Source organism: Paramormyrops kingsleyae, chromosome 1 (assembly GCF_048594095.1).
Source record: "Paramormyrops kingsleyae isolate MSU_618 chromosome 1, PKINGS_0.4, whole genome shotgun sequence".
Lineage (NCBI taxonomy): Eukaryota > Metazoa > Chordata > Actinopteri > Osteoglossiformes > Mormyridae > Paramormyrops > Paramormyrops kingsleyae.
The window spans coordinates 13641100-13655269 of record NC_132797.1 but is presented as its reverse complement, the minus strand read 5'-3'; the positions used below and the strand labels follow the sequence as shown (position 1 = coordinate 13655269).

Below are 14170 nucleotides of genomic sequence, written 5' to 3'. Positions count from 1 at the left end.
ATAAGCTCTGCTGTGCAGCAGAAAGCATTTTATTTCCCTACACGTTAAATTCTCAGTGTAATGTGCATTATTATGCTGTGCATAGTAAACAAACCCTGCTTATTTCTGAACAAAAGATTTCACTTTAATACCATTCTTATGCATATACCTGATTGTGTCATGAATCACGTACCTGGTAATTGCCTGGCAATAACAGTGTGTATAGTCATATACTGTTATAAGTGATGCATATTTAATAGACTGGAGCTGTTTGTTTTTCTTCTGCGACCTTCTCTGTTCTCTGATAGCACAGGTGTGGACAGCTCTTTTCCACGAAGGCTGCACCCTACAAGGGTTTGGTCCCTCATGAATTAGCGATTGGTTCCCACCTGATGTGAGACGTGTGCCGACTTAGGTTGTGTGTTAACGCTTTTGCGGAGGATTCCTGGAAACCAGCATGTTTGCCGGCCTCTGTTCCCAGACCAGCTGACTGACTAGGAACTCTATAGCAGCCATGATGACCTTTCAAGAGAACGTTTTTGGTGGTATACTTGCTTTAGGTTTCTGTGTGTGTGTGTGTGTGTGTGTGTGTTTTTAGCAATTTAGCTTTAGGTTTCTGAAAGATTTATTTCACCCACTTTTCAATGTATCTGAATGTACACATCTTTCCCCCATTTAGTACAGTGTGTCACCATCAGAATCAATGCGCTGTAAATGAAATGAAGCAGCTTGTAGCATTTTCAGCTGTCCGCAGACATCTCGCGGGTAATGGCTGCAGTTTGAAAACGGGCTTGTCGGGTTGTGTGCTGCTCCAGAGATAAAAGCCGACATTATGGAATCCCTGAGCCTGCAGGCGAGCTGGCGTGAAGCCAGTAGTCCCCTCTGATGTGTGAAAAGCGAGGAAACACTGAGTGAAACAGCCTTGTGAGCCCTGGGGCACTCTGTTTGGTGCTGTAGTGGCTGTCCCCCCCCATATTTAACTTGGGCTCACCCGTTGCCCCAGGTGTTGAAACCTCGGGCACATGTGCACAGTCCAGTCCATCTTTCCGGATTGGGGTGTACTTTGTAAATCTAACAGCATTTAACTATGAAGAATAGGTTGCATGAAGGAGGTGAGAGGTCATGAACACTATGGACATTTTCCAGCGTGGTGCCTTGTTTCCTTTTTAGTTTTATGAACCATGACCTATTTGCTGTGAAGAGTTTGTTGGTCTTATGAAAAAGGTAGAATAACCATCACACAAGTGCCGTGTTGTCTGGGAAACGGTCCTGAGGTATGAGTAGCAGTGTGCTTTTCGTATAAAACTTTTATAAGGAGACCATGGTAATTAACAGGGCATCAGTTACTATTATATATGACAGTAATATTGGATACCTGAATTAGAAGGTATCTAATAACTGGTAATTAGGTTACAGATTTTCCTAGTAAAATTACCTGACACCTAATTGACAAATAACATGTATTGGGGACAGTGCGTAACTTTGTATTTGGAGAGCGTTTTGTATTTGTTCCATTATACCCTTGAGCATGGTAATTAACTTTAATTCTTTCATTAAAAGAGTCCAGTGGTTTAAATGGGCAGATTGCAAAATTATGCTTTATGTTAGTAACTCTATGAATGTTGTTTTGACCTTTAGCTGCTTGGAGAGCTTAAACCGCATGGTGTGGTTTAACAAGCTCTACGGTTTGTCCTCTGTTTTGAGTAATTGTGGCCCTTTTGCTAAAGTTCCGATTCATATGAAATGGACATTAACAGAATGAATTGTTCAAGATGCTGGGAGGCCAAGGAGGGGACGGATTTCTTGCCTGAAATGGCCCTTGGTAACCTATAGGCCACCTTTCTCCCAGAATGAGGACCCTGTTCGTGGCAGGAGAACGCTGCGATGTGGAGACACTGCAATGGGCCAAGAAGAGCTTTGGAGTCCCTGTGCTGGACCACTGGTGGCAGACGGGTGAGTATCTTTGGTGGGGTGGCCACACCATCAAAGCTGGTTCCCCCGCAATGCAGTAGAGAGAGAATGTTGTTAAGCAGGTAGTTCTGGTAGTTTTTGGTTAAGTATTTAAAGCCATTCTTTTAGGGATCTTGCCAGAGTGTCTGCTTTTCACATTTTGCATCTTTGCGTATATCAAAACCTGTATGTATACACACACACGTGCGCGCGCACACGCACACGCACACACACACTTTTACCCTAAAGCTGTCTTGGCATGACTTTCTTAGTTTGGTGCTGAGGTCACAGATGGCTGGAGAGAGGGGTGGTTGCAAGGTGAACATGTTTGTAATCTGTCGTGAATTTAATGGAGGAAGAATTTCCCACCGTGAGGCCGTTTGAGTAGTGACTGCTTCCTGAAGTCTTGGGTCTGCAGCAGTGCCACTTGGTGCTGATGCACCAGCTTTGCTCTCTGTTCTGTTTTCGAGGGTGTTAGCAACAGCAGATTAAACCAATTGTCATCTCAGCCAAGCTTATTTGAGCATCTCCTTAGATGAGCTTGTGTTCATGATTTAAATGAGAGCGATGACACATGAGTTCCCCCACGCTGCTAAGGAGGCCTCAGTAGAGTTTGATAGCTGCGAAAGCAATGCTGTCTTCGAAACTGAGCTACGCTTCACCCCTTTAGTCTTTTCCATTGATCAGGTGGCTTCTGGCTGGAAACAGGCTTTCGGTCATACGGCCTGATTGTGCTCTGAAATGCCGGCGTGCGGACTGCAGTTTGGCAGGACGGGAGATCTTATAAATGTCACCCAAATATTGATTTTTTTTTTAACATGACATACAGTAACCTGGTGGCATCTCACAGTTGTCATATTGGGCCCGGCTGTCTGTTTCTCCTAGGCCCTATCTCTCTGTCTATCTCTCTATCTCTCTCCGTCTGTGAGGCGAATCATAACTATCTTGTAAAAGCAGTGTGTGTCAGGGTCTGGGATATATTACGCAATAAGCTAACATTCAATACTTGTAGTCAACTTGTTGGGTGCTGTGCGGCCAGGACTCGTCCATGTGGGAAGTGAGTGAAGGCAATCCGTGTGTACAAACCAACAGGAGGCCTGCTGTGGCAATCCGTGTGTACAAACCAACACGAGGCCTGCTGTGGCACAAATGGCAGATAATTTTGATGAGGATCATGGGAGTGATGAGTCGTGATACAGTACATAGAGCCCTCTCGCGTATGGGGCCATGTAGCTATGGATCGGTCTCAGATCAATGCGCATATACAGCTCTGGAAAAAATTGAGACCGCAGCAAAAATTTCCGTTTCACTCATTCCTCAATTTATTGGTATTCGCCTGTGTGAATTTTTTAAATTTTTTTTTTGCAAACTCCAGCCTGGCTCTTCCCTGCTTCTCATTGATGCGGGGCTTCTTCCTTGCTTTATGGGTCTTCAGTCCTGCTTCTAGGAGCCTGATATGAACTGTCCTAGCAGTGCACTTCACAGCTGCACTTAACCCTTCTCATTCTTTTTGAAGGTCACTTGAGGTCAGTCAACTAAGTTGACAGTCATCTCTGGCATTAGAAAGTTGCTTCTGCCCTCTGCCTGTCTGGTTTTTGGTTATTGCCCGTGTCTCCTGCTTCACCTTGATCTTGTGTACTCTCTTCTTAGAAACTTTGAGCCTGGAAGGAGCCCGCCTTGCAATGTAGCCTTCTGCCAGCAGAACCAGGATTAAACCGGGATTTAATTTTTTCCAGAGCTGTTTATATATCGCTTGCTCAAAGGCAGGGCGTGTCTCTTACAGAGATGTGTAGCTGACCAGCCGGTGACCATTCAGCTTTTGGCAGGACATCAGGCAGTGCATCCAGTTTGGGCCTGCTCGCTAATGGCAGAACTGGAGAGCCAATCAAAGCAGTGTGCTGATTAGACATCGCACTCTGCAGTGCTTAATGGAGGTTGCCTGCTCCCAGCTTGTCCGTGCTGAAGAGGCCGCTGCTTAAACGCCGGGGGCGGCGGGTCGTTGGGGCAGCCAGACGCTTTACACACAGATTTATTGAAGTTTGCATACCCCGCCATGGGACACTGCTCTCCCCCGGCTCTCTTCCAGGGTTTGCTTTACTCTTTAAACCATGGACGCCTCGTTCGCAGTCCAGCGCTTGTTCAGACAGGTGGGCGGGGGGGTTGTGTGCTTCTAACAGCTCAAGGCAGGTGTGAGCGTGCGCATGTGTGTCTCTGCGTGTGCGTGTAGGTGGGAGTAAGCGAGGAGGACTTACAGGTGATACGATGGGATGCGTAATCATCGCACGCTGCACAAGGGCTAAAGCGTCTCATGCTTAGTATTTTCACTTCCAGAGATCTGCTTGTAATTGCAGCCCCTAAACCCGCGGAAGCAGATACTGATGGCGCTCGGCCTCTCGCTCCCTGGGGAGATTATCTCGCGTTTTCCAATCTGCGCTCTTGACCCAGCTGATTTCCTCCTAAATTTAAGTCTTTTGATAATTCACCATTAATTATGATGCTCATCGATTATGCCTTCGCTGCCTTCACTTTGAACTTTAATTAATATCTTTGTTGAGATTAGATCTCTGGTACTACATTTATTACACGGGGTGATTTGGTATCAAACCAAGACAGTCTTGTATTATCTTTTTCACTACTGTAGGAATAATGTTAAATAAGAATAATAAGTTGCATATTTTTAATAATTCTGTTCACTCCCACATATGTTTTTGCTGCCAATAAATCAAATATTGCTGTAATAATCTAATAATAACTAAAGTCAACAGCCCTTGTTTTTGTTTTTTGTCTAGAAACAAATGGCTCATCATAAGTATATGAAATATGGTGAACTGTCATACTAGCCCTCCTCCCAGTAACCACACTCAACCCCCCCCCCCCCACCCGTAATTGATACATCAGCAGCTCCGTTTCACACTCGCAGGGTGCCTCCGCTGGCTCCGGACCGTGACCGTGTTCACGTGCTACATAATGAGGCCCGCCTCGCCGTTACGAGCTTTCACGCGCGATCTGCCCGTACGCTGGATAACGCCAGCCGGGGAAATGCATTCTCCGCAGGTGGCGCCGTTTAGCCGGCGGGTGCCGTCCGGCTCAAAGCTGTCGACGGCGATAAAGGGCCAGCTGTGTGGAGTCGGCCCCTCGTCCCGTCCGTCTGTGGGTGCGCCAAGGTCTCTCGCTCAGTCTGAAAGCTCGCCGTCTGCCACTTGCTCTGTGAGCCGGAAGGGAACCTGAATGCTTTAACTCCGGCACACAGCAGAGGCTGAATAAATGAATAGGAAACTGCGGCATCCAGCTTCAGCTGACACGTTCTTCGTTTTCAGCTCTTCTGTCGGCTTTGCATATGTGCATCGCGCTGCCTCCGTATGTCACAAGTATAATGGCCTTTTTGAAGTTCTCGGGCCACAGGATTGGTGAAGAATAAAGTCGAAATCATGTATCCCTGCGTCACCGAGGCGAAGAGCAGTACTACTGGCAGACTTGCCTCTGGCTTTAGTGGCGAGTTTATGATGATTTTTTTTTTTTCCCCTTTTATCGTGTGATAAAAATTTGCACCATGTGGCCCTTGAGTGAGGATACAGATGCTGCAAGCTTTTCTGCTTGTTTTCTGCCCAAAAGAGCCCCGATTTCAGCATAAGAGGCACCCAACCACAGGTAGACTGCAGTAGCACTTTGTCAACATGCGATCAGTCTTTCAGATTTATTAGCTCCTCTGCTTGACAGGAGGCTGCCCCACCTCTCGCTGGCCGCAGACTCGGAGAGCAATTAATCATGGACCTTCCTTCAGCCTTGCTCCTCTCTGTTGACAGATCTCATTGAATTAGTAAAGACTTGAAAGGTTTGCTGAGAAGTTCGACTGATGCTTTCATTCTGCACACATTGCTGTCCAATGTGAAATGCAGTTGTGTTCGAATGTTGAATTGGCTTTTGTGGATGTAAAATCTAGTTTTCCCTATACTGTCCCCTTTCAGAGAATGCCGTGTGACCTCAGGGTATTCTGAGGACATGCCCAAATCTTGCTGTCTCGCTCCAGAAGAAAGTGATAAAGTGGGAGTGTACCTTGAAAAATGGGTACTAAATCAATTGGCCTCATTGGATCCTTTTCAGGGTCTAATATTTCCCATTTTGGGCCCTTTTCTGAATGCTTGAAGGGGGTAATCTGAATTGAAGTTGGCTGGCTGCATCACAAGGGTGCCGCTGATTGGGGAAAGCGGTCACCTGCTTCTGTGTGTGTATCTTAGCTTTTTGTCATTGAACATATGGGTTGAGGCGGACGCTCAGGGCTGTTGACGTGAGGTGAACTTTGATTAATTCAGTTACTTGGATGAGCCTTTTTGTCTGAATATAAACTTGGCATGTTCAGTGTTGCATCCGTCAGGCATGACTTTGATCTTGTGAATGGGAGGAGAGGCTGCATGAAATGTGGATTATAGCAGAATATCTTATAGTGCTCTCTTGAAACATTGACACTGAGACATGGACATATCAGATCAGACAGAAAAATATGGTTAATAGCGTTGAAAAAATACCATCACAAATAACAGTTTGCAAATGGGCTGTAAAATTCAGTGATGGCTGCAGCAATGGTCAATATAATACCATAATTATGAATAATAATAATAATAATAACAATAATATGCCACTGTGTTAGAAATGTTATGTAATGTTAGAAGCAGGACTATATTCCTGATGATCTGGAAAAATAATGGCTGTTCCCTGTGTGTGAGAAGCGCCTGGCTGGTTTGACATCTGGCATAAGTTATGCTGTGTAAGAGAAAGTGGGAGGACTGGCTGGGATTCATAAATAGCCATTCAGCCGGACCTGTGTCCTTTGTGAAGCTTTTACAAGGGTGACGGGGTTCCGTGCGTCAGTGTACGATACCGGCGTGACCTTGGGGCTGGGTGACGTTCGGCGATGCCTGTCCTGTTGCATCCTTTCCAGACACTGTGTCACACCCGTTTTGGAACGGCACCCTCCCTCATCTGCTCTTTTTGGTCCCTCCGTTCATTTCTCCCACATCATCTTTAGAGGGATCTGAGGTCTTTCTCCACGCGGCTTCTCCTTTTTCGGTCTTCAGTTGTTTGGGGGTGTAAGAAGGATTTGACCTTTTTAATTGTGCACTTAACCACAGTGCCCATTGGAAATCTCAGTGTCAGTGACCCCCACCACACCCCCCCACCCCTGAGGATGGATGTAGATAAAAGGAGAGAGGCAGCCGAAGTGCTTTGAAACCTCCAGATAATCTGTGAGCTATTTTGGGAAGAAAACTGTGGGGGGGAGTGATGAAGGTTGCTGATGTCATCGGTGTTGCCTGGCAACCAGTGAGTTTCCAGTTGAGAGCATCTGCGCTGCTCGACGGTGCGAAGTTGCCTGTTTGGGTGGCGATTTATTAGCGGAGCCGAAGGGATTTCAATTTTTTGTTTCTTTTTAGTCCAGTTTAGCGCATCTAAATAATCCTGCGCCAGCATCGTTCGTGTGGAAGGGGGCGCCTTCGTGCTGTGTGGTTGGCATGACACTGGTTGTCTGACTCTGGGATGTATGCCACTGTCAGATGGGCTGGCCCTCTCTCTTCTCCTTACCCCAAGTGTCCCTTAGGGATATTGAAGAAGGTGCTACTGAGAATGAAAAAAAGAATAATATGAGGAATATGATGAATTAGCAATTTCAGTTTGTTATGTGGAGCACTATGTAGCATTACACAGCACTACATAGTACTGTGTAGCATTATGAGGCATTATGTAGCATTATGTAGCTCTATGTAGCATTTAGTAGCCTTATATGGCAATACGTAGGATTGAATAGCATTACGTAGCACTGCGTAGCATTGAATAGCATTAGTTAGCACTACTCAGCACTATGTAGCACCTCTGTCTGCTGGTTCCCACCTGTGAGTGAAGCTGGCTGGTCACCCTCACACCCTTTAGCTCTCAGTGAGAATGACACACATCACTTCGCTACCTGTCACCTTGCTGTAGGCTATAGATGCTCCTTACCATCAGTTTGGGTGTCCCTTGTAAGCTCAGCAATGGTAAACCCCCTCTGATGGCTGCGGCTGAGAGTTCGCAGTGAAACAGTCACCTTTGCCTGGCCTCACAGCCCTGGGTCGTCATTATCCACAGGACCCCACTTTACAGGGTAGGTTTCACGCTGTGTGAAGTGTGGTGTACAAAGTACCTAGACAGTGAAACATAACCCTTCAGAACAACTCTACTGGTTATCACAGGTCCCCATTATCCCCCCCCCCCCCCAAGGGCACTGACTGTTTACACCCTCTGCAGCCTAGCTTAATTTGGGTTAGTCCATTCTTTATTAAACCTGTCTTCTTGTGCACTCTGGCTGATGGAATAGATGTAGTTGAACTTGACACCATATTGAGTCAGCCTGGATGTGGTCCGAGCACCGGCCCCCATGGCCCTGTGGGGGCGTAGCGCAGTCTGACGTACTGCTTGTTTAAGCAAACCCTGTAGGGGTGTGTTAACTTTAGCGCTTTGTCGTTTCAGTGCGTTGCAGGTGGGCCGGGAACATGCGTAATTAAGAGCCACCAGCGTAATAGTTTCCTCTTTCTGTCCTTTCCCAGCATCGTTCCGATTTCCTGCTCCTCCACTGGGGCTTTTTTGTCATTGGCTGTTCAGCCAGAGCATTTATGGTATTTTGGCTCAGCCAGTGTGTGAAGTCGTTCACTCTGTAGGGGACAGAGATCTTTAAGGGTCGCCTAAACTGCTCTGATGCCAAGCAGGTCCAATAGCGAAAAAAAAACTGTTTACCCAGAGAGATTTTAGATCAAAAGCAATTACACAGCTGGGTATTTTAGTAGAGCAGTTTGGGTTGAATATGCTCATGGGAGTTTTACTTACACAAAAATGTTCTGAGGGCAGAAAGAAAAATGTTTGGTTCAGTGAGATAACCAATCAAATTGTAGAGAAGTGGGTCCAAGCAACAGAGGGGGGCAGACCAACCAATCAGATGTCTTGGTCCCATCTCCTCTAGCCCTCAGAACATTTTTGTGTAAGTAAAACTCCCACGAGTGTTAAGCACCTTACACCTGGGATTTGAACCCATTAACCTTAAAGTTTCTGGTACTAATGCCCCGAAATGCCACACTACTTACTACCCACACACTAGTGGAGGAACAGGCCTCAGGTAAAGTCCACAGGATGAAAACGATGTCGCATCAAAACTGTTGCAGTAAGATCTGGAGCTTGTTATGCCTGAATGAGTATGGGGACCTTACAAATCCCTTAGCTGTCCTGTAGAATGCCCATACCCATTTGGATAATATAAACCGTCGATGTGAATATGTGTGACATATTTAATAATTCAGTTGCTTTGTTTTTTTAATATTGGTGCATTGTTAAAAGGGAATTTTAGAATAACGGATGTTTCTGCAGAAGCAGCATAATGGTACACTTGCACCATATTTACCATTTTTATGTGCAGTAAGAGCTCTGTGTGAAATATGCACAGAGAACAGGGCTAAGGCTGTGCACAGAGAACAGGGCTAAGGCTGTGCACAGAGAACAGGGCTAAGGCTGTGCACAGAGAACAGGGCTAAGGCTGTGCACAGAGAACAGGGCTAAGGCTGTGCACAGAGAACAGGGCTAAGGCTGTGCACAGCTCATTAGTCCATTAGCTGAGGCACACTCGTTACGGCACGCGGGGGGTGGGGGGGCTGCCCTTGTCGCATCATTCCCAGTGTCAGCTGCTCGTGGCCCCCATCCCAGGAGTCTGTCATACATTCCAGGGAAGAGTTTTTATTTAGGGCTGTAATGGTTTGTGATCTGAAGTATTTCAGTTTTCCAGAGAAGTGACCCCCCAGCAGTGATCTCCTGACCTTGAGGGCTACTTCTTATTTTCATCATACTGGCTTCCTGGAACCCAGCCCCCGCCACCCCCCCCCCCCCCCCAACTCAGTGAATCACACATCCAAACGTCATTGTTTAGCCCGGAATAACATGCTGTCTCCTACCTGCCGGCTCTAATGGCTGATATCTGTGCCAGCTGACAGTGAGTTTGGTAGATCCTCGCCCCCCCCCCCATCTCATGGGGACCTCAGAGCTGACAGCCTTGATCCCCCCCCCCCACCCCACAGTGCTGCCTCATGTAGAGCCTGCTCGTGGCTGGCAGGAAGCTGAGGCTTCTGGAGAACAGACGTGTGTTTGGGTGCTGGCTCTGTGCCGCACAGTCTGCCTGGGTCCTGCCCTTGGCTGACACTCCCACAACCTGCTCTTGACATATTTTACGATTTGTCTTGTTGTGGTTTCATGTACCAGGTAATTTACCTGCATGCCATTAACCATAACCATGATCTGCCTGAGTATACACCACAGTGCAGCAGCCTATGAATGAGATATCCATACGACTGCATTACGCTCACATTGACCCCCCTGTCTCTCATCTGTTTTTCACAATAATACCTTTTTTCAGTTTCATACACTGGAAAAGTACATTGGCCAGCATGTAGCTCAGTGGGTTAACAATCTGTGTCCAGAAGGCCATGGGTTCGAATCCTGGAATTGGCAGAGTAATGATATTACTGTTGGGCATTAGACTGCATCTTTAAAGGCACTACACTCCAACCCTAAATCTTGCAGTCACTGGTATATACATGTACCATATACTTCTGTCTTTTTCACAGAGAGCAAGATGGGATATGCAAAAAGCAACTAATTTCCCCCATGGGGATGGATAAAGTTTGTCATGTCATGTATTCCATCCCCAGTCCTATTCTATATCTTATCTGAACATGGTAGATGGGGTTCATTTGGAAGTTTGTTTTTTTATAAAACATTGCTGTAATTTTAATGCATTTATGTGTGATATGGAATGATTTGGGGGTATTGTGTCATTTCTGTGTGTTCAGCTAGTTTTCTGTACATCTGTGTGTTGCATTTTGCTGTGTCACTTGCCCAAGGCCCTTTCTCTTAGCCTGCACTTGCTATTTGATGATATTTGTACTTTTTAAATGTATCAGTTATGGATACGAAGGTGGGGAGTTTTGCAAATTTGGCCCTGCTTCTGCTTTTTGTTTCATTTTTTGCCCTTGTGTTTTAAACTCATTCGGATACATTTTGAAATTTTTGAAACCTCAACAGGAGTGGCAGTGTGAGCGTAATGCAGTCGTATGGATATCTCATTCGTAGGTTGCTGCACTGTGGTGTATACTCAGGCAGATCATGGTTATGGTAAATGGCATGCAGGTAAATTACCTGGGCTGTGCCACTCCGTCCCTCTCACTCTGACCTGAACACTGGGCATGCTCACAAGGCTGTGCCTCATTGGCTAACGGGTTTGAATGCCAATGGTGCCAGAACCTGTGGAGTGTGAAAAACAATCTTGTCTGCTTTTGTCACTGTGATATTTTTAGACTGTTTATAAAACTGTTATTTTTTTCCGTATGCCTCCTTCTACATAGTGCTATCCTTGACTAATTTCTAAGAGCTGGTTTGATTTGATCGTTTTGCTTTATTTTTGCTACTTTATTAGTTCTTTTCCTCCTACCTCATGATGGAAACTGGAGCAACATTTAGCAGACTGGGTCACATGGAGAGATCCTCTCTACAATGTTCCTCATCCATGGTCAGAGTAAGGAAATTGATGTCCCTTCTAGTAGTCAGAGAGGATAATCTGAATAGGTGTAGAATGTGCCAATGAGTAGCAAAAAATGGCTTATTAAAAATGTGCACGGGATTTATTTTTGTGTTTGTCATATTCGTGCTAAATCTGGCGTTTCTCAGACACCCAGCGTGCACGTCCCGCTCCGGATAATAATGCTCACTACGCGGTGGGATTTGAAGCGTGGATGTAGGGCGGCAGAGGTCTGAAATTGATGTCAGAGACTGCTTCGATCTTCAGCTCTGAGCTTGGCTTGCCTCCGCTTGAATTTGAAGGTGCATCATAAGCAGAATGAATGAAAATAAAGTGAATTGCATTTGTGAACAACATCAAAATTTTCCCTAAATTTAAGACTGCTGCCTAAATGTCGCCATCTTCAAACAGCCAGCTGTTGGACGTCAGATGTGTTCAGTGTGTGTTGGAGGAGAACAGGAGAGCACCTGAGTGAAACGTTCTGTAGGTGGCGCAGTGGGACACACGACCCCTTACACTCGCGTGAACCATTCCTGAAGGTCGTTTAGACTGCTGTCGGCTTTAAGCTGTTTTTTGCATTTGCTGGGTCTTTTCCTGCAGTTCAGTCTGAACGCAGTTTAGTGCGCAACATCTGGATTTGGACTTAATGTATCGTATCCCTTTCTATGCTATTCTCAGAGACTGGATCTTCCATCACTGCCTCCTGTGTCGGCCTTGGAAACTCATTGTCTCCCCCTGCTGGTCAAGCTGGCAAGCCTGTACCGGGCTATAATGGTGAGGGCATTCTCACCATTTTCAGTTTTCTCAGCCGTCATGGAAACCAATCTGTGTTTAATCACAGCCCCAATCTAGAGGTAGTATTATTTCTAAACATGCTATATATCTGTTGCCTGAGTAATCAATTGTGCTGTTTATGGATTGATTTTATTATTGATATAATTTTTCTTGGTCACCCTTATGGAATGGTTTTTATTTATGTGTACAGGAAAGCCATCCCTGTACTTACCTTTGTGATATTGAAGGATTGAGCAAAATATCACAATTGATCCAAAAATAAAAACAAAATTCAAAGGTGAAATTCACATTGGCTCAATTAATTCCCGTTTTGGGGCGGCTGAGTCATTTATCAGCATGACAGCAGGGGTAAGTGTGAGCACTGATCAATGCAGCTGGAGCCTAATGTGGCTTTCTTTTTCTTCAGTGGAAATTGTGGATGACAACATGCAGAAGGTGAAGCCGAGAACTCTGGGAAATATCGTGGTCAGGTAAAATCAAGAGGCAGTAGCTTTGTGTTTTGTTCTGGTGCTGGTGTTTGTGCTGATGCATGTACTGGTACTGGTGCTCGTGGTGCTGTTTGTACTGGTACTGGTGCTTGTACTGGTGTTGCTGTTGATGTTTGTGCTGATGTTTGTACTGGTACTGGGGCTGAGGTTGGTGTTTGTGGTGCTGTTTTGTACTGGGACTGGTGGTTGTACTGGTGTTTCTGTTGGTGTTTTGTGTTTGTGTTTGTGCTTGTACTGGTATCGCTGTTGGTGCTGGTGATTGTACAGTCCCTCCTGTTCTTGCTGTTCCAGTTCAGGTTTTTATCCCAGCCTGTCAGTGCACCCAGACACCCACCTGGGGGGGTGGAGTGGGGGGTGAGTCTGCAGGTTAGTGTCTGTGATTGGAAGGTCGTTGGATCAAGTCCCATTGCTGACAGAGTGATATCAGCATTGGTTTCTTCAGCGTGGCCCTTAACCCCAATAGCTCCAGGGTCACTGTAAGACTCTGCTCTCTGATCCTTGCTTGTACGTTACTTTGGACAAAAGCATCTGGTAAATAAATGTAATATGATGTGATAAGGGCAGGGCCCTGAAACCACTTCCCGCCCCCCCGTCTCCAGGAGTTTGCCCTGCTGTCAGCTAGTCGCCTGTCTTTACTCTTTCAGTAGTATTGCTGTTTATTTCCTCTGTGGCAGTATAAGGTGAAGCCGCAAGATGAGCCAGTCTTTAGCAAACTGACAGTTTAAATCTCCATCTTTGGAAGAGAATCCAACTGTAACTGATACAAAATGGAATTCCTTTCAATGGGAAAAAAACAGTAAGACGGTCTAAATATCCTTTCCTGATACAAATGTTGCTGGTGCTCAGTGCTTCTGCACAGACCACTTGCATCATTTGTCTCTTGCTTCCTGTTAAAACAGGCATTTTAGGAAAAGGGAACATGTGAGCTGTTGACCCAGTGCTTGTGGCTTAGACACTCCTGGAGCCTGACTCTATAGGTGCTCAAGTCTGGTCAAATATCATGCAGACATGCGCAGAGTCAGAAATCCTTTCTCTAAAATGTAATCTTATTTTCACTGCAAATCCCTTAAAGGTGCATAAAAAGCTTGTGGGGTCTCAGTGAGCATATTACATGTCTGTTATCTAAAAGGGAATTCTTTCTTGCACTAAACCGGCGAAGGTCTGTTGGAGAGTGAACCCTTTGCGTACAAATGCTGATCTTGTGCTGATGATGGATTCAACATGGCAGGCCTGTACTTCGTCTCTCTGAAGGAGGCCTGTGTGCTTTGGCTGTGCTGATCTTCTCTATCCCCGCTTCAGCGTGACGCTCTCCGTTCAGAGGCTGTGGACTTCAAACCCTGAGCTGCTCATGCGATTAAATGTCCCACCAGGTCCCTTC

At 45.9% G+C, this 14170-nt stretch overlaps 1 protein-coding gene across 2 annotated transcripts in view; it reads left to right on the top strand.

Moving 5' to 3' along the window:
* acss3 (acyl-CoA synthetase short chain family member 3) overlaps window positions 1-14170 on the top strand; it is a 35319-nt gene that overhangs the window by 15580 nt on the left and 5569 nt on the right. For both annotated transcript variants that reach the window (XM_023838643.2, XM_072709991.1), the window contains exons 9-11: window positions 1829-1932; window positions 12188-12283; window positions 12711-12774. In XM_023838643.2, the coding sequence (XP_023694411.2) occupies window positions 1829-1932; window positions 12188-12283; window positions 12711-12774 (264 nt within the window). The remainder of the gene's footprint in view (window positions 1-1828; window positions 1933-12187; window positions 12284-12710; window positions 12775-14170) is intronic.